General features: G+C 39.2%; 5 protein-coding genes across 9 annotated transcripts; 3 read left to right on the plus strand and 2 right to left on the minus strand.

Annotated features, from left to right (window-relative positions):
• Positions 1-1,937: 1,937 nt before the first annotated feature.
• LOC135610853 (tRNA-dihydrouridine(47) synthase [NAD(P)(+)]-like) lies at positions 1,938-11,152 on the plus strand. Of its 2 annotated transcripts, XM_065105840.1 has the most exons (11): positions 1,939-2,314; positions 4,446-4,562; positions 4,669-4,905; positions 5,854-6,076; positions 6,193-6,446; positions 7,410-7,682; positions 7,800-8,081; positions 8,185-8,305; positions 10,365-10,534; positions 10,614-10,720; positions 10,814-11,152. In XM_065105840.1, exons 1-10 carry the CDS (start codon positions 2,051-2,053, stop codon positions 10,710-10,712), a joined length of 2,040 nt encoding a protein of 679 aa, XP_064961912.1. In that variant the 5' UTR covers positions 1,939-2,050; the 3' UTR covers positions 10,713-10,720; positions 10,814-11,152. The 2 variants fall into 2 exon arrangements, 1 of the variants encoding a protein (XP_064961912.1); XR_010486343.1 differs by lacking the exons at positions 10,614-10,720; positions 10,814-11,152 and adding an exon at positions 8,496-8,606 and having other exon boundaries at positions 1,938-2,314; positions 10,365-10,504.
• An 868-nt stretch (positions 11,153-12,020) lies between these two features.
• Positions 12,021-12,652, minus strand: LOC103983044 (uncharacterized). The gene has a single exon (XM_009400182.3). It carries the CDS (start codon positions 12,591-12,593, stop codon positions 12,180-12,182), a length of 414 nt encoding a protein of 137 aa, XP_009398457.2. The 5' UTR covers positions 12,594-12,652; the 3' UTR covers positions 12,021-12,179.
• Positions 12,653-17,916: 5,264 nt separating this feature from the next.
• On the plus strand, positions 17,917-19,579 carry LOC135609200 (serine/threonine-protein kinase WAG1-like). The gene has a single exon (XM_065102294.1). It carries the CDS (start codon positions 17,997-17,999, stop codon positions 19,416-19,418), a length of 1,422 nt encoding a protein of 473 aa, XP_064958366.1. The 5' UTR covers positions 17,917-17,996; the 3' UTR covers positions 19,419-19,579.
• Positions 19,580-20,905: 1,326 nt separating this feature from the next.
• On the plus strand, positions 20,906-24,407 carry LOC135610856 (ubiquitin-like protein 5). 4 transcript variants are annotated; one of them, XR_010486345.1, is made up of 4 exons: positions 20,906-21,180; positions 21,738-21,856; positions 23,001-23,131; positions 23,232-23,456. XR_010486345.1 is itself a non-coding variant. In XM_065105842.1 (2 exons), the coding sequence occupies exon 1, from the start codon at positions 20,951-20,953 to the stop codon at positions 21,170-21,172; it is 222 nt and encodes a 73-aa protein (XP_064961914.1). In that variant the 5' UTR covers positions 20,906-20,950; the 3' UTR covers positions 21,173-21,180; positions 21,738-21,921. The 4 variants fall into 4 exon arrangements, 1 of the variants encoding a protein (XP_064961914.1); XR_010486346.1 differs by lacking the exons at positions 23,001-23,131; positions 23,232-23,456 and adding an exon at positions 24,118-24,407; XR_010486344.1 differs by having other exon boundaries at positions 23,001-23,460.
• Positions 24,408-24,820: 413 nt separating this feature from the next.
• LOC135610854 (uncharacterized) lies at positions 24,821-25,784 on the minus strand. The gene has a single exon (XM_065105841.1). It carries the CDS (start codon positions 25,645-25,647, stop codon positions 25,144-25,146), a length of 504 nt encoding a protein of 167 aa, XP_064961913.1. The 5' UTR covers positions 25,648-25,784; the 3' UTR covers positions 24,821-25,143.

The following is a 25,784-nucleotide window of genomic DNA, read 5'->3' on the forward strand; positions in this document are numbered from 1 at the left end:
CTCAAAGTGCAACTTCAAATAAAATTTAAATAGTTGAGTGCACGAGGAAATTAAAGTTTGATTCATGCTATTCATCTATATAACTATCCCAATGCTTTTGTAGCATGCATATTAAAAGATTCCATACACTAATGTGGAGAGTAGGCGTCTTGCTTGGGGTGGAAGGAAGACAGTGGTCCGATCGAATTCAATAGTTTATTGTTGAAACCGGTTTTAAGAGGGAACTTCGAAAGGACTGCAAAATTAGGGATATCTTTGGGTTTTGGACTAATTAGATAGTGTTAGTTAGCTATCATTAATGTTTCGATTTATACACTTTAAAAAGTTATATTGATATTCTATAATTATCAAAGTGAAATATCTATGTCCATTTATCTTATCGATGAATTTTAATATTTGGTGATGGATGATGGTGTCGTTGTTGTTGATGCCGACTACTGACACAATTGCCTAGTTGTCTTCGATGAGGAGTGCGTTATCGACCTCATCAGCTTGCCCCACGTTGCTCTGCATCTATGATGGTGGTCACCACGATGTCTACGATGAAGATGGTGGCCACTTTACCATTGACCCGTCAGGCGGATTCCAATCTCAATCCCTCCCCTTTGCATTAACGTCGACGTCAATATAGATGTCGAGTGGTCATTCAACTAGATGTCATGCTTGACGATAGCAGAGGATGTGGTCATCGGCCTCCTCTACCTCCACCAGAGCAACTCTTCGATCATGCACTCCATCCTCAAGCCTTCCAACATTCTACTTGGCCTAGACTTTGAGTCCTACCTTGCTAACTATGCTCTCGTCCCGTCCCTCCTCCTCCTTTCCTCGGCCTCACCCCACAGCCTCGCTGCCCCCTCCTCCACCGCATCATCCTCCCTCTTCTATCGTGCACTCAAGTCCTACCTTCCCAAGCCCTCCACTACCTCTTTAATGTCTATAGCTTCAACATCATCCTCCTAGAGTTCCTCACCGAGAAGACTCCCTTCTAGGACCTAGTGGAGGAGCATGGTGCCAACATCTCTTGATGGGTCCACTTTGGGATGAGAAGTGGAATGACTCCAGCGAGGACCCCGGGTCAACCGGGATTGAGGAATCCTAGGAGAGGCTGACAACATTACTGAACATCGCGTTGGTACACATAGCGGTTGAGGCGGAGAAGCAATCGTCAATGTGGGAAGTGCTACGAATGATTGGGGAGGCGCGAGAGAAGGTGATGGTCTTGTTCAACAGTAACGACCACTCATTGGGGAGGTGGTCGAATATGTTGCAAAGCTTGCTAAGGGAGCATGGATCGAAGGGCGACGGTCGCTCGACATCGACGTTGACACGGATGCAAAGTGAGAGGGGTCGAGGTTGGGATTTGCCCAATGGGTTAGTAGTGAGGCGGCCACCATTTTCGCCGTAGACACCTTAGTGGTCACCACCCTTTGTGTCGACACTGACATAGTTGTCATTTAGCAACTGCATCATTGTTGACGTATATGCATCGCGACACGGGGTGAGCAGCGATGAGATTGACGACGCACTCCTTATGGAGGCGAGTGATATCACAGTGAGAGTGGACCTTATCGTCGTTAGAGGTGGCCAAGCAACTGCGTCAACATTGACACTAATGGCGCTGTCGTTCGCCACCATCGATGCCACCGACATTGTCGTTAATCATCGAACATTAAGAGAACCTTTTTTTATTTTTTATATTTTTATTAATAAAATTGACATCGTTAAGATAAATGAACCTAAATATTTTACCTTCTAGATGCTAATATAATATTTTAAATGATAAGGATCGAGATGTTAAAAGACAACTAGCCCTTGGATTTCTAATACCTAATGGATGCTTTCCTCCGTCGTTAAACCGGTAAACCTCCCAAACCCTATTATTTTGGAAAACGGGTTTTCTTTTTGCAGTACTAGAGGACAAACTTGTGATTTTACTCGATTACGCCCACGAAGGAAACCCTGCGTGACCCCACGAAGCGGTAGCCGTTCGCCCACCCCGTCCCTCGCGGTTGCTACCTGAAGCCATTCCGAAGCCCCTTCCGCCGCCTTCATGGAAGGAGCCGCACCAGCCAAGGAGGGCTCGGAGAGTGTGGGAACCCTCGAATCCGAGGGCGCCACCCGGCCGAGGCCGGAGGATCTGGTAGCCAGAGCAATAGCCCCGGTTAAGGCCGAGTACCTCCGTCCTCCGCCTTCTAGGTCGGTTGCCGTCGATTCTGGAGTCGAGGATGGCTCCAACGAGAAGAAGAGCAGTTCCACCAACGTTGTCGTCAAGGAGAAGAAATCTCGGCGGCAGCTCAAGAGAGAGCGGAAGCAGGTTGGTGTTTTTATTTTTGGTGGTTTTGTTTGTTAGATTGGAAACTCGTTACGAGCTTATGGTGTATAATTTTTCTTGATTTTGTTATCACTTTTTTATGTTTAGTTGATGTATAAAGCACGATAACTGATCATGTATCTCTGTATACCATGTAGCAAGCTATTTTTGTAAATGAAATTGAAAATGGATAATACTGTTAATTAGTTATGTAAAAATGCTCTTCCATGATTATAGATCTTCAACATGGCTTGAACTTTAGAGTAAGAATCATCTGCAAATTGTGCCCTAGTGTTTTATTGGTTATTAAGAGGAACATTACAAAGTTTTGGTGTATAGGCATAAATCCTATGTTTTTGTTTTTCAGGTTTCAATATCAAATGGTAATTATGACTTGGGTCTTGAAAACAGTTTTTCAAATGTGACATTGGCCATTATTGGTCATCTTAGTTTCCTCTGGTATTAGACTCTGTCGGTCGCCATTGAGAGTCCATCTTGTTATACTTAGTTTTCTTTCTATGAATATTTTTTGGTCAATTTCTTCTTTGTAATTTATATTTGCGGTCACAGTAATGAGCAACTGATGCTTTTGAAGTTACATGTATTCTGTTTTTGCTTCTTTTTTTTGTATGAAAACCTAAGGTGGCCTTAGCAAGCTTATGCTAAGTTTTTACTATTCTCTAGAATGCTGTCAAACTTGTTTCCTGCTCTTTTTGGTTATCTATATTTGAGTTTCAGTTAAGATTAAATATACACTACATCAATAGTTCACAATTTATTATCCAGAAAACTCCAATTTATGTTTTATTACGGTGAATCTTTTGATCATTTTATGAGTTTTTGCAGATGATTATAAAATAGTTACAGAATCATCTTCATAATTTCACACATTTTATTCATGCAAATACTTGTAGGATTTATTTTATTCTTGTATTGTATGAATTTAGGTATAAGGTGCTAATAGCCTGGTACAACATGAGTGGGATACACCATTACACCAATTCTTGAAAAATAGAATGTAACACGATATGAATATGGCAGTAACATATATGACAACTATATATAATACAATTCTTGTAGTGTTAGCATATGTTGTTGCAAATCATGATAAATAATAACATGTAATAGACTAGATTCTCAAACCTACTCGAACAAAAAAAAGCCTCAATAACATAATACTTAGAGAATTTGAAGGAGATTCCAAATGAACATCATTGATCTAGTGCTTAATAAGAAAATCTAACAATATGATTGTATGTCCATCTTTTCTATAAACAATATGTCAACATTCAAAGTGAACAATTTTCTCCCGTGAAGTATGCCTGAAGTCTCCTAAAATCATGATTCGAAGGTTTGATATCACACCTCGTATCTATCATTGGTTGGATTGATATGGGTCAAGTACACATCAACACTACCAACGCATGGTACATCAGCGTATTATTGGTGGACGATAAGGGGGAGGAGAAGGACAAGAAGAGGAGGAGGAGATGAAGAGGAATATTCAGTGAGTGGGCTGCCAGTGGCGGATGATGCCAGGCTTGAGAGAGAGCTCTTTAACTTAAAAAAATGAACCAGATTGGACCAGGCAGGTTGGGTCCATGGCACCGGTTGAAACATGTACTGGTAAATATCCCTTGGCACATACCGTTCTGGGTGAAATTTGAAATCATGCTTAAAATTGTCCGATTTTCTAATAATTATTTGAAGTATCATAATTGACACATCCAAAGTTCCAAACATTGATACAAGAAAATAATTCAAAATATCAATATTCTAACAGGTTACATTTAGTTATGAATTTTGCTCCATTTGATGGAGTACCCTGTAGATTTGTCGAATTTTTATTTGTTGTTGGGTATCTTTTTGGGCTTCATATGTTTTACTTTCGAGAATCTTTGGTGAAGTCATTATATATCTAAAATTATAGATTAGTCTCTTTCTCAATTCCCTCCTATTAAAACCTTATTTATCCAATCTCTTGTTCTTTAATGTTCTTTAGTCTATGCTTTGCTTTAATTAACTTCAACTTTTGTATACACATATTATAAATTTTTTACTGTTACATTGTTCATTCCTAGTTCTGCATATGCGTTGTATCTGAAAATCTATATTTATTATGAAAAATGTTTAGGAGCAAAAGTCCACAAGAAATATCTGTCCAGAAGTAGCTAAAAGTGGCAATGCTGATGCATGCCCTTATCATGGTAATTGCCGCTTCAACCATGACATGGATGCCTATTTGGCAGAGGTATACTACTCGATGTTTTTTCTACTATCGTATCCATTTTTACCATATCTTCTACCACTACTACGTACATACTGTGTAGCAATGGATATAATGCTGTTGCATACAGAAACCACCTGACCTAGAAGGGACATGTCCGTTCGTCAGCGCTGAAGAGTTCTGTCCTTATGGAATAACTTGTAGATATGCCAGTACACACAGACAACAAACATCCTTAAAGTTGGAGGTACCTGCTACTAAGAGCTCTGAAGTCAACAGCCTAAACAAAGATTTGCAGAAGCTTTTGTGGAAGAACAAAGTTAGTTTTCCAAATGCAGATATTCAGCTCAAACTCCTTGGCCTTGAGGTAGGTAATATCATGGGAAAAAGCGCTTCATTTTTGCAACATCATCACCATTATGTATAAACAAATTGTAAGATAATATCTTGTCTTAAAGCTCTTTGTTTTTCCTTATTTTTGGTCAAATTCGTATTTTATTTTCTTTTATGTTTCTTAGAAAGTATTATTGTCGCACTGGTACTTGGCTACATCTGAGTTTTTGGTTCTATCTCTGAGATCAAAACTGTTATTTTCCAGTTTTACGTAACTTGGTGAACCAATGTTGATCTTTCATTTCCTTATGAAGTAATATTAACGGGTTTGTCCCATCTTGCTGAATTAGAAAGAATATTTTTGCAATTGAGAATTCTATTTCTTTTAGGTGTATATTTATAGGGTTTAAATTATGTTATATGACCAATTTGGATACTCTTCTGTAAGTTATTACTAACTTGAATTTCAAATAGCATTTTCTTAAATTAACGATTCACATTTTGAGTCCATTGAAGAATCATGATGCACATCCTGTGTCCCTAGAAAAATTGAATGTAGTGCTTGCGGCAAAGACAAGCCAGTTGGGAGAAATTCTTACCTATTTTAATCTTTTCTTGCAAAAGGTCTCCAAAATGTTGTGACTGTCATGTCTGATAGGTTGCTAGAACCAGGAAGAGTATACTAAAAGTTTAACTGTATTATATCTTTAATGTTTGTCTATTTCTGCATCATGGAGCCACTGAAAATATATGCTCCAGGATTGCAGCATGGGAACATCTAAGCTATTTATTTTGGTTCTACTTCTAGTTCCTGTTATATTGATGTTGACTTTGAACCAGAAGCTACTGAGACTGAACCACAACTTCTAGTATATCAGAAACATGAATTCATATCCTAAGTTGTTTATTATGTCGCAGTTATTTCTGATAGCAGAAGAGTATTCTGTTTTTTTCTTTTACCTTTCATTATTCCACTTTGCAGCGTGGTAATGGTGCACGTGCAAACTCAGGAGCGGATCACATGAAAAATCACCCAGAAAATAATATTCACTTGGATGACAACAAAGAGATGCTTTGCAGCCTTGGAGCCCCCACAACATGTCTAGAGAATGACTGTTTGGATAATGGGTCTATCTCTGATGATTCAAGACCTTTGAAGAAGACAAAGAGTCAAGCTGATAAAATTGACAGCTCTCCTAAAACTAGTAATGATATGCTTGACAACTTGTGCTCTATGATTTTGAGCTTTGAAATATCAACTCCTGAGTAATGTGCCTGGTTTAACTAATAACGAGAATTTGGTCGGACACATGCCTTGCAGAAAACTTTGAAGAAAGTCAAGATAGCTGTTTGCAGAATGGGCTTGAAGATGTTTCACCCAATAATTTATATTCCTCCAAAGATGATCTGAGTCTGAAACCACATGCAAGGGAAATAAAGCTCATTGATTTTAGAGGGAAGCTATACCTTGCTCCCCTGACTACTGTTGGAAATCTTCCGTTCAGAAGGATCTGCAAAGCCTTAGGTGCTGATATTACTTGTGGAGAAATGGCTATGTGCACAAATCTCTTGCAGGTGAGCCTTCTAAGACTTCAATTTTTATTAGATGCTTAATATGATCTAATCTTTGTTGATTTTTTCTTGCTCTTGGAGGTGTATAATGCTAAATCATATTTTGCAAACCCATCAAAACACAAGGTTGGAGATGCATAGGACTCCGTGCCATTTTAAGAACTAGGAAAGCTGATGAAGTTTATGTCACAATCATTTTGCATTTTTTAAGAATACATATGAAAAATTTTTACAGATGTGTAGTTAGAAGAAGATGAAACAATTACTAGTAATCGTACAAGGCGAGATAAATGGACACTTAAAAGAATTTATCAGATACTATAAATAATGATAAAGACTTTATCATATATCCCTCTAATTTGACAAATTCAATTTTCTCCCTGCTGGTTTTGATATCCCTCTAATTTTCAATTGTATCTCTTTATTCTCCATACTTGTAGCTAATATGATAGAAATCTGTATATTTGTTTTTCAGTCCTAATCATGGAAAATTCCTGGATATCATCAATGTATTGTTGTTTTTTCTTTTATTGTTGTCTTTATAACAATATGCCCCTAAACTGATGTTTTCCCATGTAGCTCTCACTTGATTATGAGATCTGTATCCCTGGTGAGCAAATTGGGAAGTAAGACAAACATATGCATGTTCACTACAAGTAACATGTATTTGCCATGTGATAGCTGAACCCTTCCATCTTACATCTATATCTATCCATTTTTCTGGGTAGCATATTAGATAGCTGAAACATATTTTTACATAGTATAATAGCATCCCCTTCACCTGAAGACCATTTGTCTGTTCGCAAGTGGTATGTATATGTCAACTAAATCTAGCTAACATTTAGAACTAGTATGCCTTGGTGTAACAAGTAACTGGAGCATATTTTTCCCACTAGGGGAGTAGATATAGAATATCCTCTCTAGAAAATTAAGTTCTCTTGCAACTAAGATATCTTGTGGTACTAGGGGCAAGCTTCAGAATGGGCATTGCTAAGGCGGCACTCGTCGGAGGACATATTTGGAGTACAAATTTGTGGAGCTTATCCTGATACGGTAGCACGTACAGTTGAGCTCATAGATCGTGAATGTGAAGTTGATTTTATTGACATCAATATGGGGTGTCCAATTGATATTGTTGTAAACAAGCAAGCTGGATCTGCTCTGCTCACGAAACCATTGCGGATGAAGAACATTATTCAAGCAGCTTCTTCTACACTTTCTAAACCTTTGACGGTTAAGGTGCACAAGTATCCAATCCTGCTTTTATGATGTGTTCCACTGAAAGTTTTTAATCCCAGAATAAATTGATAACATGGATTGGTTTTTACCTTATTTTTTTGTCTGATAATGTCACAGGTGCGAACAGGTTATTTTGAAGGGAGAAATCGCATTGATTCTCTAGTTTCAGATATATCTAACTGGGGAGCCAGTGCACTGACCATACATGGTCGATCACGACAGCAACGCTATAGCAAGCTTGCTGATTGGGATTATATCTATGAATGTGCAAAAAAAGCCCCAGAAAGTTTGCAAGTTCTAGGAAATGGTGATATTTTCTCATATACTGATTGGATTAAACACACATTGGACTGTCCCAAGCTTTCTACGTGCATGATTGCTCGAGGGGCTCTAATCAAGGTTTCTCTTCTTGTGCTAACTTTTCATTAACAATTGACATCTATATCTTTCTATTGTGGTTTCCACGTTAATGCCACTAATTTGTAGACATTTGTCATCACAGCCTTGGATATTTACTGAGATTAAGGAACAAAGACATTGGGATATTAGTTCCGGGGAGCGATTCAATATCCTCAAAGATTTTGTTCGATTTGGCCGACAGCACTGGGGCTCCGATACTAAAGGTATGCTTCTTCATGCACTAAAAGAAACCAATCTCATATGCAACACTCAAGAGAGTAGGGTAATGAGAACTTATAACTTTTCAAATTAATTCATTCTTTATAAGTAAATATTCTGATATGCAATTTTGAGATAGATTTGTATTGATTATGTTTTTTATGAAAGAGTCATATTGAACATTACTTGCTGCAGACCACCGCTCAATTATAGAGGTACCAAGCTGGCAATGTTGATTATACCACAAAGACTGGGACATTCTATACATATATTATCGTGCTGTTTCTCAGTTTTGAGAGACTGAATGTATGTTCACATATCCTACAACCTTTGTTTTCAATAAATGACAAACATGAGTCGTGAGATAAACAGAAATAATATTGCTTATTCAGTTTTAGTCCTACTTAATCTAAAATCATTAGTTTCTAAGGATTGTCTCTATAGTTCAAGTTTATAATTAATTCCATTTAGGTTTTTATTAACTAAGACAACATCATCAACAAATAACATATACTAGGGAAGTATATCATGTAAGTGATTAGTAAGTTCATCCATTATCAAAGTAAAAAATTAAAGACTTAATGTTGATCCTTGATATAATCCTATGCTAATATGAAACTCACTAGACACACTCTCTATAGTTTTAACACTAGTAACTACATTATCATACATATCTTTAATAACATCAATATAATTAGTAGATACACATTTTGTTTGTAAAACCCACCATAATAAATCTCTAGGAACATTATCATAGGTTTTCTCTAAGTCAATAAAAATCATATGCAATTTCTTTTTGCTTATACTTTTCTATTAACTGTCTTAATAAATAAATAGTTTTTATAGTTGATCTTTGTATAAAACCAAATTGATTTTCAGAGATATTTGTTTCAAGCCTTATCCTCCTTTCGATAACTCTTTCCCAAAGTTTCATAGTATAGCTTATGATTTTAATTCCTTTATAATTTAAATGATTTTGTATATCACTCATATTCTTGTAAATTAATACTAAAAAACTATTTCTTTATTCATCAGACATCTTTTTGAATCTTATGATTTTGTTAAATAAACTAGTTAACCAAGCCTCCCTTCAACTTTTTTGAAACTCAATAGGGATCTCATCAGGTCCTACACTTTTAACTATTTTCATCTTTTTTAATGCATCTTTTACTTCACTAGCTTGAATTTTATAAACAAAATCTATGATTATTAAATCTATCATTATTATTTATTGTTAAATTTAATATCTATGTGGAATATTTATTAAATAATTTATAAAAATAATTTCTCCATCTTTCTTTAATCTATTATCATTAATACGTATATTTTGATCTTCATCTTTAATGCATCTAATATTATACAAATCCTTACACCTGCTTTAGCAATTTGATATATATCTTTTTCATAATCTTTTTGGGCTCTTTTTTAGATTCATTTTCTCTTTTTATAATTTTGTTAATATTTAAAACATGATATTTTAGTAAAACTTGCTTTTAAAACAACTGTTGCATGCATCTTTAACTAAGGGGTAATAATGTCATTTTACATGCCTAGTTAAGCTTAAGTATAAAATGATTAACAAAAGTAAATGGCGGTGTTATAATTTACACAAAAGCAAATGATGTGGTCCAAATGAATAGCAATTAGATCGGAAAATGATCAGTAAATATGCTAGAAAAGAATCTCTTGTTTAGACCTCTTTTGTACATGGGTCTAGGCATTGCTTGCCTAGATTTTCTGGGGCATATTTGCGGCTCTAGCCTAAGCGCTCAGGTTATCATGTGTGACAACTTTGACTTTTCTGCATGACTATGTTGTTTGTAGATGGTTCGTTGCCAAATTGTTATCATTTTGAGTTTGTGGTTGGCTTCATGCTACTGTAAACATAGTGCATTAAGCTGGAGTAAAAGAAAGATTCACTTAAATATTTTGGTTTAGACATCCTTTAATTCTTCTTTAATAAATTTGGACACTTACATGCTAGTAAACATTTGTATCCATGTGTTTACATTGTATTTGTTTGCTTCAAATGATTATATCATGTTCATATTTGATGCGCTCCAGGTGTGGAGACAACGAGGCATTTCCTGTTGGAATGGTTGAGTTATACATACCGCTATATTCCACTGGGCCTATTAGATGTAGTTCCACAGCGTTTAAATTGGAGACCACCCAGCTACTATGGCCGAGATGACCTTGAGACCCTAATGGCTTCTGATTCAGCTGCTGACTGGGTATGGAGTTTAACTCCTATTCTAACTTTTTGCAGATTGTTTGCTGTTCATGCTTTATTTGGTTTTGTGGAAAGTGCAGATTCGGATATCTGAGATGTTGCTTGGAAAGGTTCCAGAAGGCTTTACTTTTACACCTAAACACAAATCTAATGCTTATGACAGTGCAGAAAACGGCTAATACCTGAGGTTGGTTGACTCTCTTTTATTCTCTCCAATCCAGCATCCAGGACTCCTAACCTGAATAAGAAATATGGTTTTATTTATGTTTTTACTTTTTAGAAAGTGCTTTCTTTGGGCTGATACGAGGAAAGCTGTACTTGTGAAGCTGAGATGCACACACCGAGACAATAAAAAAAAAAAAGGTTACTCATAGCTGGATCAAAGAATCCTGATGTTGATACAGTAAGGACTTACTGTTAAAATCCTTCAATTTTCTCCATGTTGAGACTGATGTAGAATATTACTAATTTGCTTATAGAATAGTGACATAATTGAAGGAATTAAGTTTATCTAATTTGCTTATGGTTCGTGTCTTATCTTTTAAGGTACTGTCAGTAACATCAAACTGTATTTATATGAAAAAGAAGATAAGACAATGCATTTGTTTGGTTGTGCATACTTGATCTTGGTGTTAGTAACATCAAAGTGTTAAAGTACTAATCCTGAGTGATCTAGCCATAGACCATATCCTTGATCTTGGTGTTGGCGCTTGATTATGATACTTTGTGGGAGGCATTCCAACAGCAAAAGTTGCCCGCTGTGGCTTATGCCTTGATGCTATTCTTCATCTCTTTTTAGATATCTTTTTCACGGCTCAAGTTTGGCATACCTTTCACAGTTCTTTAGGCATCTCTTTATATGTTTAAGCTTGGCAGCATCCAAATATGTTCTTCCAATCCTTGTTGGTTTTTTGTCGTAAAAGCATTGTTCCATAAGCTAGCTTGGATAATGACCTAAGCTGGAAAAATACATTGGTGTCAATGATATCATATATAATATTATATTTAGTTGGGTCTTTACATGTTGTTTAATGAGATCATGTAGATGGTGTCGGATCAAACTTAATTTCCATGACATTGATATTGATCGTAGCTAAGCCGCATGTTTTTAACTAGCAGTGCAGTGATATTGATCGTAGCATACGGAACTACGAAATCGGATGTGATTTCCTCGTTTCTGAACTCTGACTACCTTGATGTTTCCTTGGGGGAATTGTGTATAATCTTAAATATTTGTTAAACAAATCATCTATGAACTTAATTGGGAGAATTGTGTATATCAGTTTATTTTTTTTTTATGATAATAGTATTTAATAATTTTTTAAGTATTTACATATTGTGTGTTTCTAAATTCAAACAAACAATAGATAATTATTGGTAGAAATTGTTATTCCGATTTCTTGTATTATTATTAATAAAAAGAACAGAGGAGATCAATATTGTGGGAGATATTAAGAATTGGCAAATGAATTATCCGTTGGGAAGCATAAACAAAACCTTTTTATTTATTTATATAATGTATATATTTATTTATGTATTAAACACCATTGGTTCCAAGATTTGCACGTCAAGATGCAAACTTAATTAGCTCTTAAGCAAAACATGATCCCCTACACACACACTTGGATTCACCTCTCTGCAGCGGCTCAATCCACCCTCCACAGTGGCCTAAACCACTGAGCGTGGAAGGAAGATTGGTAAGAGACCATCACCAGCAGCACCAGCACCAGCAGCAACACCCCCCACGGCGAGCTCCCCGCCGGATGTATCGACTCCCGCCGCGCCCGCGGCAGCCGGAACACGAACCAGCTATCCCTCACCACGTAGCGGGCGACGACGATGAGCGCGGCCGGGAGGAGGAAGAGGAGGAACCTGAAGCTGGTCTCGGTGCGCCGCACCTGCGTCTTGTAGTCCCCGTACCACGAGACGGACAGGAAAAGGATGACGATGGCGAATATGGCGATGAGTTGAGGGGGAGGGAGGGAGAGGGAGGACAGTGTTTGCTCTCTCCATCCATGCTTCCATTGGGGTCCTCTCCTCTCCGCGAAGAACCACGCCATGGTCGTTGCTTAGCTTGCTTGTTGTCGATGGCTCTGCAGGATGTTAGCTCTCTCTTTGGGGGTACAACACATGAAATATAACGCATAAAGTTCGGCATCACTAAAGCCGCAGCATCCATCCATGGAGGGAATCGATGCCAAGCTTTTGCTTGGCATCTTAACTTGGAAGTGGATGGTTGATTACAGCATGAAGGAAGGAACCTTAACTTTTGAGTCTGCCGTAGATATGCTTTTCGATTACTCACGTCTTAAGTCCCTAATAACATTAATGATGCGTTAAATTAGTTCCGATAACTAATACGATTCATTGTTATTTTATATTTTATCATAAAATATGTTATATATATTATTTATATTTATATTTATTTTATGATGTATTGTATTTTAGGAATTTTGATATTTACACAATTTTATCATCAAATTTGTTGCTTTGTGTTTCTACTTTGTTGAGCAGCATCTAATGAAGAAAGAACAAAGGCCCAAGAAGGGGTTATCTGCCAGCACATCATACGATCTTCCTCATCTTTAATTGTCTTCGCACCTTTAGCAACCGATCTTAAGTTTATCTGTTCTTGGGTCACGTATAACTCTAGGATAATCTATGACCTAAAAGCTTCCATTAATTTCACTAAAGTTGATGTACCATTATCTTGATCTTAGGCCTTTGCCCCTCAGCACAATCTCCACTGTACATCACTTTCTTCACAATAACTCGAATTGACAGCATTATAGCATATTCTTTAGGAGTACTCACCATTACGTCCTCTTACCTCATGCTAAGACCTTTTGACCACAACATCACATCCATAAGTTGATTCATCTTAATTCTTTCATCAAATGCTTCATCGAGTTAAGGTACATATGCCTTGAAGCTCCCTTCGACTTTGGTACTATATAGGTTGAGTCTGTTCCATTATAACGAGAGACCCATGGAACGACATAATGCTGCTCTAACCATTACAAGAGTTTATATCCTTGACCTATGTCCAATGGAAGATTCGCACCTCTACTCCATATTTCATCTTCTATGTTCACTCTCTTCATACAACTTAAGTACTTTATTAAGTTCTACCCAAGTTACTCCGCTTATTGGTTTGCATTGAGTTGATAATGACTCTCGCACCTACCATTCCATAAGTAAACTTTTTGTTGAGTCCAATCTCCACATCAACCCTAAGTGTGTCTTCATTTAGCGTTGTCTTGGGTCGCTCTCCAACTTAATCTTGAAATTCATCATTAACGCATTATCTCATGCGAGATCATGCAATGACTCATCGTTGCTCACTCGATTTGTTGAGCTTTATAGAGTTATTATATTGAGGTACCCTTCCTCAACATGTGTGGTCCGTTATACATGATTCTCCCTTTGGAGAATTAGGATTATCCCTCCTAGATATTTGACCCGGAACAACTTCTCTCTTTGCATCCTTCTCTCTAGAAGTTTTGGAGACCATCATCCCCTTGGACATATTTATCTTTATGTAATAAATTTTACTATCATATTTAGGTCAATTATGCATGATTTACATACAGTTTTCACCTATATATCTCGTTTACAATGACCTATACTGATAAATAAGAATCATGATAATGCTAGTTTTAAAAATATAATTAAAAGTTTACGTATTTACTGCAATTTAATAACCACATTTTTAAGAAGTGAAATAGCTTTTGATGTTATTTACAAGATGACACTTATCATAATTAAAATACTTGTAGTATTTCATGTATTATTTAGCTTGATAACCACATAATTATTTTCTATATACCAGTAGGGATAAATAACTTCCCCTTGTAGTGGACGTCCATACCAAGTTCTCAGTTAAGAGGAATCCTTTCATGCCATCATGTGACTGTCTTCTCAGATTTGCATGTTTTCTAATCTCACTTCCTCTGCATGAATGTAATTGATTTCAGTGGCCCGACATGTACACGTTATGCCATCTTCCCCAAGTAATCTCCTGTTGGAAGATAGTCTAATATATTGGTAGCTCAGCAGACAAACTCCGGCCATATGCATTATATATCTTGGGACCCAATTCAACATATTGCAAGGCATCTTTGGTGAGTCATAAATGCATTATATTCCTCTCTCTCTCTCTCTCTCTCTCTCGTCCTTCCTCCTTTGGAATTTCTTAACTGAGATCATATGATTGGGAGGACATCTTTGGTTGCCGGTGGTTATGCATTAATTAGTAGGGAAACGCATGTGAGAATGTTTTCTGTATAAGAATTGCATGATCGATTATAACAAGTGATGTATCTGTTCTTAGTGCCCTCAAATTAGGCATGTCAGTTGGTAAACATGTTTTATGTACCGGAAGGGACAAGTTTCAGAAATCATGAGTCTCGTATGGAAAATGACTGCCAATGAACAGTAGTATCACATTGAGCTGAGAATATGTTGTTTGGTTCTACCAGTGGTGGAACAGTTGGGTATTGGAGATGATGAGTGACGGGGACAGTTGGGTTGTAACATATCATAGATCAACATGGAACGGAGGACATGTTTTACGCAGAGGAGATGGAGAAATGTTGTATCTTTCTTTAGGTCCACGATACATGTGCATATATATATATATATATATATACTACCGCTGATGAAAGGGCTCACAACCTTTGCACGATACATTCATATTATATACATAAAATGGATATAATATGAATGACAAACTCAACTCAGCTGTCCCCAATTTATTCACGTAATCTCTCACATGCACTTCTTCGATTGACTTTATTTTCATCAGCAAACACATGTGAGTGTTGTCGTCTTCTCGTGATACCACGTTAATGTTTGAAGCTAAGGGCTTCATGAGACTTCCATCTCATAAGCATATGACCCCTTTAAGCTTTCTCAAGTTGGCAACCTGCATATATTAATTAATATGAAGCCGCAAGATGTGGTAATAGACTGATGTATTTTAAGAACCAAGAAGTCAAACTAGCCATTTTGTTATGGTCTATTTGCATGAACTATGGGATCATATAATCCAATCCTGTCATCCCGTGATGTATGTTAATGGTTAATCCCAATTAGTCAGCCAATAGGGAGGTGGTTGATTTTTTCTGTGATTAAATGATAATGCAGGCAGGCACATCTTTTCTCTCTCTTCCCAAAAAATATTTTGTGTGCATACTTAAAAGAACTCATTTTTACCATATTATGAACATATACTACAGAATAATTGATTAAACTACTCTTATGTAGTAGAACAATATTAAATATTGACTATAAGCCTTTGCTTCAACATGAATTCTTTTTTGTCTCTGTTGAGACATTTGAAGCTTCATATAAGTTATTTAATATAAGAAAAGTATTTTTTAATGAAAAATGAGTTCTCTTTTTAGAAAATTATTTGTTTGTGGGTATAGTTCAGTGAATGTTTCAAGTCTCTTGTGATCATTGTTGTATTTCTAAACTCATCATGGATACATACCCATTGAAATTTATATTATTACCAAAATATAAAATGAAATTATGGCCTGAAATGGCATTTTTTTTTAATTCATATTAATTCTAGAAATATTGTTTTATATCATAATTTAATATTAATTCTAGAAATAACTGAGTCTCGTTTTGGTCATCTTATCGAGGTGTGTCATAGTCAAAGTCTGATAGGCCTCCAAAAGAGCATAGTGAAAGTATCTCTTTATTGGGATTTTTTTTTCGATGGAAAATGGTAGCAAATTAATTGTAGATTTTTAATGAAGTAGCTAACATATGACAAATCGATATACTCGATAAATCAAACAAGAGAATATTAAATCATTATTTCATGAATACTCAGAGCAAATACTAGAGAGAAATTTGCTTAATCTTTTATGATTTCCACTCACACCATCAAATGGTGAAATTATAATTCAAATAAGATCTGTGATCAACATCACGATAAAAATATCTGCTCGATTTGACGAAGATGTTAAAGCAAATAATAATAATATTAGGTGCGACTTATTTTAGTAACAATATCTTATCGAGATCATGCAAAAATAAAATAAAAATACATGTATGGAATCGAAACTAAAGAATAAGATTTGTATTGCGATATGAGCATGACCGAAGAAGTTTTTTAACATCAAAATTTGATGTAAAATTTTAGAGTATTTAGAAAATACAACAAGTGATGACCATAATGGAGAACATGAGTTTTTCTTTTTTTTTCATATTACTATTTTTGTAAAGATTAATTTATGACATATGTTGAAATATAAATTTAATTTTGAGAAATCTCACGTATGAACAACCAAAGAATAAACCAAAAAATCTAGCATGATAATAATAAACACCAAGAATAACTCTCCCTCGAGTTAACCAGAAATCCTCTTATATGACTCCTAAGAATAGTTTTCTTAACCCTCTTTTGAGATCTACTAAGAAAAACCCTAAGAGCACATTAAGAAATAGGTTGCTCACATGATGCCATTAATTATTACTGCAATGTGACAGTAATTAATCTTTATAGTAACTGTTGTGGGAAACAATCTTGAGCCGCGGCGTCGGGGCCGACGCGGCTCAGTTCGGGTTCGGACGACAGGGATCTCCCTGGGGGGTTCCTCGAGCCCGCCGAGGTGGTCAGGTGTGGTGTCCGATCGGGATGGGGTCGCCTTTTCCTCCGGGCAGGAACTCTTCGCCTGCGTGTCCGACGGGGGCCTTCGGCTTCGTACCTGCACAAAGGTCGAGTCGGGAAGCTCGACCCGACCCCTCCGACGATTAAGTTAGAAGATGTCAAAAGGGGTTTTAGACGAAGAAGTCTTTTTGTGTGTCTGTTTCTCTCTCCCCTCTCCTGATGAACGAGAGGGTATTTATAGGGAAGCTTACTGCCTCCTAAGCTGCCCGCTTGTAGGGGGCAGGCTGGTAGCGTTTGCCACTTGTGTTGGCGTGGTGTGAAGAATTGAGCTTGAGCAAGGTGTTAATGTGTCTCGATCGACGTTCTGAGCTGTATTGACCAGGTACTATCACGTTGATCGAGGCATGAGGTATCATCTGACGTCAGTTAAGTCTTATCATAATTACTATCCTCGGTAACAAAATTAGTACTACATATTCAGATCAATATGAATGCCTGAGTTCGGCGTCGTGTCTATGTCAGCTGTGTCGGCCGTATGGTCAAACTATGTGGTCCTCATGCACCAACTCGATCCGTTGGATTTACTACAACCTACGTGAATCTTACATACGTCCACGTAAAAATAAGACCACGTCTCGGCTTCCGTTCTCTGCTCTTTCTGACACTGTTATTATTATTACAATGCATCTGAGTACTTCCACCAGCTTGAGGTAGGATAGGGAATGCGCTGATGGAACTTAAGTTGCTTCTCTCTCTCTCTCGATCGACCTTTTAAAGACCGCCCGAGTTGCTTAGTCTTCCGAAGTCTTTCTTCTTTCTTGATCGCCTTCACGAAATGGATCGAGAGGAGACGCTAAGCTTCTTCCCGCCTGACTCTTATTCCGACCTCGACAGCAGCTTCACTAGCTCAACGACGTCTGCCTCCACTTTCAGCGCCCGCAGCAGCCTCAGCTTGGCGTCCTTCTCGGCCTCTACTTCCTCCTCCTCTTCGTTTGCTCCGAAGCCCCTCCCCCACAACTGCTCCGATCCCCACTGGTCTGCCCTCCGCGCTGCAGCCAACCTCTCTCCTGATGGCCTCCTGCACCTCCACCACCTCCGGCTCCTCCGCCCTCTCGGCTCCGGCCATCTCGCCCGCGTCTTCCACTGCCGGCTCCACGGCTTCGATGATGATCACTCGTCCTCCGAGTTCGCCCTGAAGGTGATCGACCTCGATGCTCTCTCCCGCTCCTCCGGCAACTACTCCAAGCCCGATGACGACGAGTATGAGGAGGAAAGCGGCGACGGCCGCGGCAGGGGGAAGATGTGGCACGTGCGGGCCGAGGCTCGAGCGCTGGCGGAGATGGACCACCCGTTCTTGCCGACCTTGTACGCCCGGCTCGACGCCTCACACTATGCGTGCTTCCTCATCGACTACTGCCCTGGTGGTGACCTGCACTTGCTCCTCCGTCGCTGCCGCGGGCACCGCCTACCGCCGGTGGCCGCCCGGTTCTACGCCGCTGAGGTCCTCCTCGCCCTCGAGTACCTCCACGCCCTCGGCTTCGTGTACCGCGACCTCAAGCCCGAGAACATCCTCCTCCGCACCGACGGCCACATCATGCTCTCCGACTTCGACCTCTCCTTCCGATCTCACGTCACGCCTGTCCTCCGCCGCCGCCGCCAACGCCGCCCTCGCCGCAGGAACCGCCTCTTCTGCTGCCTCCTAGGCTGCAGCGTATCCAGCGAGGACGAGGAGCCCGAGTTTGTGGCCGAGCCATCGTCGGCCTTCTCGAGGGCGTGCGTCGGGACGCACGAGTACCTGGCCCCAGAGGTGGTCAACGGCCGCGGCCACGGCAACGGCGTCGACTGGTGGGCGTTCGGGGTGTTCCTCTACGAGCTATTTTACGGTCGCACGCCCTTCAAGGGCGCCACCAAGGAGGCGACCCTGCGGAACATCCTGACTCGGGAGGTCAAGTTCCCGGAGACCAACGGCGGCAATGGGTCGGAAACCAAGGCGAGGGACCTGATCTCGCGGCTCCTGGTGAAGGACCCGGCGAGGCGGATGGGGTCGGCCCGGGGGGCGGCCGAGATCAAGCGGCACCCCTTCTTCGAGAGTGTTCAGTGGCAGCTGATTCGGTGCACGCGGCCACCAGTCGTGACAGGCCCCGCCGGCGGCGCGCGTGAGCGGGCGGCCAAAGTGAAGAGAGCGCAGTGGTGGAGTGGTTGGAGAAAGAGCGCCGGCATCAATAGTAATAGTAGGAGCAATAACAATAAGACGTAAGGACTCAAACCGGGATTTGGGTTGGGATTGTTGCGATCCAAGAAGGGGACGGCGGAGAGGAATGACAGCGGGAGATAGATGATGAGTTGGGTGTTGTACTTGGAAGCCGTTTGTACAAAGATGAGTTGAAGCAGCAGCAAACAATGGATGTCATCGTGTAACTTTGAATGTATAGAGTTGGCTTTTAGTACTACTACAGCTTTTACTTCGTATAAGCTAATCTGGTGCTAATTGTTAAGGAAGATTTGGATTTCATGCATGTCATGATAAGTACGTGCAGTCCAAGTAAAAAATCTTTCTTGTTATATCCTCCTTTGTGCCAAAATCAAGTAGGAGTTGAACTGTCTTTTTCTTTCCAACAAGAACTGTGAACGAAAACATGTTTCCTCCAACTATTTGATGTCCCGATCATGGCAGATTAAGATGACAGCTTCAAATGAAAGCAGCCTCGCATGAAGCCTCTGTACTCGTTAACTGTGACGTCGTCACAGAGGTACTTGCATTACTATTGCGTTGATAAATATTTTTTTTTATAGTTTTAAATGAAAAATATGTTTATTTGTAGGTAAATTTAGGGCACAAGTTATTTAGAGAGATTAGTTTAGTTGAAAGTAAATTCAAGTTTGAGAGTGGTTATGATCGAAGAAGAAGACATTTTAGAAAATTAATAATTGGAACGGTCGGTAAACTCAACGTACTGTGGTCGAGGAGTAGCTTGATCCACTAGTCGATATTCAGAATCGTCGAGGCTCCGGAACACGTCCTTATGTTGGTCGGGTCGGACCTAAAGTCGGGTTGAGCTTGATGTTGGGCTGGACGCGCTTTCGTCGAGGTTTTAAGTTGACTCCGGAGTTACCGTGCCCCTGCACACAGGCCCGGGTCGAAGAGTTCTTGACTTTGACCCATCGTAGATTAAATTAGTGGTCCGATGATTTGCCTCTCCAAAGTCCCTCTCAACCATATGTTGGCCAAAGGTTTTTATATTGGTGCTCAAGGGTTGGTTGTATGCGACGATCAACTCCCCGAGCGACGAGTTTATACCTGCATTCAATTGCTGCTTTAGTATGTGTGGAACAATGTCATGCGATGCCATCCCGAGTTTTTTGAAACGGGACTCGAGGAGGGAGGAAGACGGTCCTTGTGCTAAGTCTCAGGAGTATATTCGACGTGGCACTTGGTCTATGTCTCGAGGGCTTGCGTTCATGCTGACGTTGAAGGTGGATTGTGACATCGAGGATCATGACACGATCGAGATCCGAAATATGCCTTATCAGGCACAATATATATGTTAAAATTTTGGTATGTTATACGCGGAGCCGATTTCCGCGTGACGTAAGCATCCGAATCCGAAGCTTACCGAAGAGACGAGAAATATGTCGAGACCGGTTGGGCCGCAAATTATTGCTCTCTACAGTACGAATCCGAAGCGTGCGGAAGAGTCTAGAAACATATAGAGACCGATTGGCACTGAATAAATAACTGCTCGCTACGATACCACGTTCTTCGGAGAGAGAGAGGAGAGAGAGGCGAAGATGCTCGAGGTGGTGCTGAACGATCGGCTGGGGAAGAAGGTGCGAGTGAAGTGCAACGAGGACGACACGATCGGCGACCTGAAGAAGCTGGTGGCGGCGCAGACGGGCACCCGCGCCGACAAGATCCGCATCCAGAAGTGGTACACCGTCTATAAGGATCACATCACCCTTAAGGACTACGAGATCCATGACGGCATGGGCCTCGAGCTCTACTACAACTGAATCGAAAGGTTCCCTTTCCTTCTTGCTTCATTTTTAATTTGATCCTGCCATAGTTTTAGGTTTGGTTTTTAGAGGTTCCTGTTTTCTTGATAGATTACTTGATCTGAATTGAAGAACATCATGGTGATTCATAGGTCTATATTGATTAATGATTATATTGATTAATGATTAAACGCGGGATTTAGGGTTTCGTTTTGGGCAAAAGTTCGATTGAAATTAAACGCCTGAATTTACTGTATCAATTTGGCTTTTTGCATTAATAAATTACATGTTTTTGGGTAAATCAGTGAAACGTAGGACGTCAATGAGCTTCGAATTGTTGAATTCGGTCAGCATCTTGCTAGAATCTTTCTTTGTTTCCCTTACATTGCCTTCTCTTTGAACCATGGCATTCTTCGTTTCTACCTTAATTGCTTCTTGGATGCTTTGGGTCAATGTACACAAGGCAAAAACCAAGCTATAATTCATGCATACATGTTCTTTAGGGTACTCCAGCTTTCTCTTTCCAAGTGTAAGCTACTATTGATCTTGATCCTATGGGCTGACAAATCTGCTGTATGTGCAGGTTGGTTGATTGGTTGATCCACAATTCAATAGCTGAATACAGTACGACTTGGTGAAATCACAATGTTTTCGGGTCGGTCAATCCATGATAATTGGCAGTTGTACATTCTGGTGACTCTGGTATGTTAATGATCAGCCTGGACATGCAAATGGCTCTTATAACCTATGCTTGATTTGTGATTTAATTCTTTGACTGTCGATGAAAATGGTTCTCATTCTCCATTTCGATCGGCTGGCCGATCGACGATACAAACAAAAGTTCCCAAATCCCTCTTATTGATTCGTTTTGTTGGGCATTTCCGGGTCCGGTATGGGATACAAAACTGTGGGAAAAAAATTGACTATGATGAGGTAAAAAGATAACGATGGGAGAGAATATGGAAGTCATTGTTCTGAAAATATAAATCTTGATGTCATTTAATATTTTTGCCAATAAGTTTATTGGGTAATAACAAGCAAATCGTAGGATACTTTTGCGAACATGTATGCTTGAAGGAACATCGAGATAGGGATGTTAATAAAATTTTTGAACAAAATGTCACTGTATAATAGAAATTATAACTCTTGATTTCTTCAATCATTCTTTCGATTTTTAACGGTTGTTAACTTCTTCTCACGCAAAATTTATTATTTGATTACATTTTATAATATATTAGGATCATATAAATTTTTTTATAAGATTATATACATTCATTTTATTTAATTTTCTTAAATAAAAAGTATGTATTTATTTTTGAATAAATATTAAAAGGTTGGAAAGATAAATTTATCATATAATAATTAGTAAATTTTTAGATATAATTTTATCAAACAACACTTATGTCAATGTATATTATTTATTATTTATTATTTATTATTTATTAAACACACAAATAATTTTACAACTAAAGACTCACTCAATTTTTTTTAAATATATATTAAAATACAAATATATTATATGCTATAGCTCTAATTTCTACTCTCTTTCTCTCCGTCGCATGCTTTGTGCCATCATGTATTATAATAATGATGAAGGTCTTCACTAAATTAAAGTTTAGTTTTAGCAAGCGGAAGTTTCTCGTAACAAAAGAGAATTTATTTAATGAGTGCAAAATTGTATGCAACATATTTTTTTGAGCTTTTGAAATGGAAGTGATTTCTTGGTGTGTATTCTTATTCTCTTTCCCTGCCTGCTTTCAATGGAAATGGTCTTTCTTTCCCTGTCATATTCCACATTCCTTAACCTTGCTTCTCCGATCTTGTTTGTGCAACAAATCTGTTTTAGGTAAAACATCACGACTTTGCCAAGATTGGACGTTTCGATTCCAATTCAGAACAGAGAAACTTGTTGTATATGTGAGGACCAAGAAGTTAGCATACAGGAAAGTAAAGAAGAAAGATGGAATACATGGAGAGGTAAGAGTGATGATACTCGAGCAAAAGGCGAGAAAAAGAAGAAAAGATGTATAGTGACCTTAATCCATTCTTCTCACGATTTGTTGGTCAATCTTTTCAGACATATATTAGTCTGTGATCAACGTGAATATTCTACAAACAAAGATGAGAAATGAAGGAGCAAATTCCACATGGCGGCCTAACAATCTCATTCATGACTTTGCATGCCTACCAAAAAGAATGTTCGTTCGTCCTTCAAGTCCACGCATGCTGTTCCTTTCATGCCTAAATCACCTGTACTATATACTTCCGAGATTTCTCAATCTTAAACCAATTCAAAGTTTCAAAGACTCTACCCAACCAATATATATATATATATATATATATATATATATATATATATATATATATATATATATATATATATATATATATATATAGGAGATGTTGGAACGATCCAAATTGATCCGAGCAGTTTGATCCAACATGGAGTGGGAGTCGAATAGTGGAGACAAAGCCCTTGATCTGATACCTATAAAAGAAGATCAATGTTGGATGTGCCCGACCTGATACAATGCCCCTAGTGAGCAAAGAGAGAGAACAAAAGGATGCATATATGTGTCTCTTAAACAATTTAAAGAACATTTAAGAAGAATTTTTTTAAAACTTCATACAGAGGTTTAATGTTATGAACATTAAACTCGAACACACTTCTCTTTTATAGCTGCAATCAGTGTTTTTGTTGTGTGTGCAGAAGATTCTTGCTGCCTGGACACTGTAAGCTTTTCTTTTAGCAATTGCTCTCAAAGTCTGAATTATTCCTTCAAAATTTGCCAAGGACTTGTCCATTTCCTATTCCAGACCCATTGCATGTTCATGTGTGTTAGCTGCTGCAAGAAAAATTAATTTTATTTATTGTATATCCCTTGTGTTGGAATAATACACCATCAAAAGATATATAAACATGAATAATTTACCATTTCCTTTTTTGTGTTGGTATTGTGCAGTTCACTAACGTAGCCAACAATTCCCACGGTTCAATACTCGATAATTGGAGCCTTGACAGGACCACAGCATCCATTTCTGTGACACAATCACCATGACCTTCAACATTTGCAGAAATGTAGCATCTCGTGCTTCCATTCTTGCTTGTGTCATTTGTGGAGAGAGAATCCGAGAGAGTTAGGAAGAGGGGCCGCTGGACCCAACAAGCTCAAGCTGTTAGGTTATATGAAACCTCCTCCTACGTTTGAGCTGTGATCCTGACTTTTTACCTTGGCATCTTTACACCATATCAGATCTGTCATCCAGATTTCATACTCACAGCTGCGAGATCAACACCGACTCAATCATGAAGTATTATTAGCAAGGAAGAAAGCTGGTGGCCACATGACATGAATGCATACATACACATCCCCCCCATGTCCTCGATCCAAGTATTAGTTGGTCGCAGCTTGCAGTAGTACCAAAGTGTAGGTTGGCACGTCACATGTCCTCTCCGTTCTGGTAGATTCCCATTTGCCCTGCCACAAGAATCTAAGTTGGATTTGGTCTTCTCTTACGAGGGTGGATCTACTTCTCACGGCAAAACAGGACCGTAACTTTTGTGTCTTTAATAGCCAACATCTATAGATCTGTGATGGTTAATTAATACAACCGACACACACAACACACATAAAGCAGCAAAGCAAAGCAACTCTTTCTTCAACATAGACCACGAAGTACACTTCAAATCTTATTTGCTTGAATTATAACTACAGAAAAGAAAGAGTAAGAGTGAAGCAGTACAGATCACATTCCCACCATGGCCAGCAGAAGATTTCCGAGGGTTTCTACTTGTCAAAGCGAACGCTTCTTACAGCACAAGCGCACAGCTTACAACCTCGTTTAATCCTCTCCCTCTCCCTCCAAGAAATTAAAACTAAAGAATAACAGCATGATAATAATAACGAAGCACTACATATCTTCAAACAGTAGTCTCTTTCTTATCATCATCATCACATATATAGATATATACTTGTGGAAGTAAGTAATCATGATAGCTCTTCTGGCTTCCCATCATCGAAGTTTTGTGCGTAGCCGACCGAGTCATACCTAAATCCCTGTGTGGTAGGGAGGGAGTTGGATCGCATGAGCTTCCTGATCTCCGAACGCACCCTGTGGAAGATGTGCCGCCAGCTCCCCTTGCTGTGCCACCCGAGCATGGCCGTCTCCTCCTCGTTCATCTCGATGTCCTGAGCGAACACCGGCTTCCTCGACAGGATCCACCCCCACCACGAGCCCCACCACCTCCTCAGAGGCCCACCGGCGAACTCCCCGATGGACGGCATGGACTTGCACCGCCTGATGGCCCATTCGGTGGAGACCGAGGACAAGGGCTGGATCTTGACGGAGAAACAGGAGATCCGCTTCCTCAGGCCTATGAGGTGGGTGTCCTGCTGCTGCTGCTGCTGCACTTGGAAGGTGGGGAGCTCGTCCTTGTAAGGCATGGTGGGGAAGAACCTTTTCTTCTGGACATTCTCGAACAAGGAGCCCATGGTTGCAGGAGAAGAGAGAAGAAGAAGAAGAAGAAAAGGATTTGAGGTTGGCTTCTTCTCTTAGCTTTTGGTGGCACTTAAGGAAGGCTAAGGGTAGATAGAGAGAGAAAGAGAAGGCCAGCACTGTGGACAGGCTG

Source organism: Musa acuminata, chromosome BXJ2-4, assembly GCF_036884655.1.
Source record: "Musa acuminata AAA Group cultivar baxijiao chromosome BXJ2-4, Cavendish_Baxijiao_AAA, whole genome shotgun sequence".
NCBI lineage: Eukaryota > Viridiplantae > Streptophyta > Magnoliopsida > Zingiberales > Musaceae > Musa > Musa acuminata.

Excerpts from the sequence above, each read along its gene's own strand:
- LOC135610854 (XM_065105841.1), bottom strand. The coding sequence starts at position 25,647 with ATGGGCTCCTTGTTCGAGAATGTCCAGAAGAAAAGGTTCTTCCCCACC.
- LOC135610853 (XM_065105840.1), top strand. The coding sequence starts at position 2,051 with ATGGAAGGAGCCGCACCAGCCAAGGAGGGCTCGGAGAGTGTGGGAACC. Across the intron at positions 6,077-6,192 it reads TGACAGCTCTCCTAAAACTA|AAAACTTTGAAGAAAGTCAA; the intron begins GTAATGATATGC and ends CATGCCTTGCAG. Across the intron at positions 8,082-8,184 it reads CTCGAGGGGCTCTAATCAAG|CCTTGGATATTTACTGAGAT; the intron begins GTTTCTCTTCTT and ends TTGTCATCACAG.
- LOC103983044 (XM_009400182.3), bottom strand. The coding sequence starts at position 12,593 with ATGGCGTGGTTCTTCGCGGAGAGGAGAGGACCCCAATGGAAGCATGGA.
- LOC135609200 (XM_065102294.1), top strand. The coding sequence starts at position 17,997 with ATGGATCGAGAGGAGACGCTAAGCTTCTTCCCGCCTGACTCTTATTCC.
- LOC135610856 (XM_065105842.1), top strand. The coding sequence starts at position 20,951 with ATGCTCGAGGTGGTGCTGAACGATCGGCTGGGGAAGAAGGTGCGAGTG.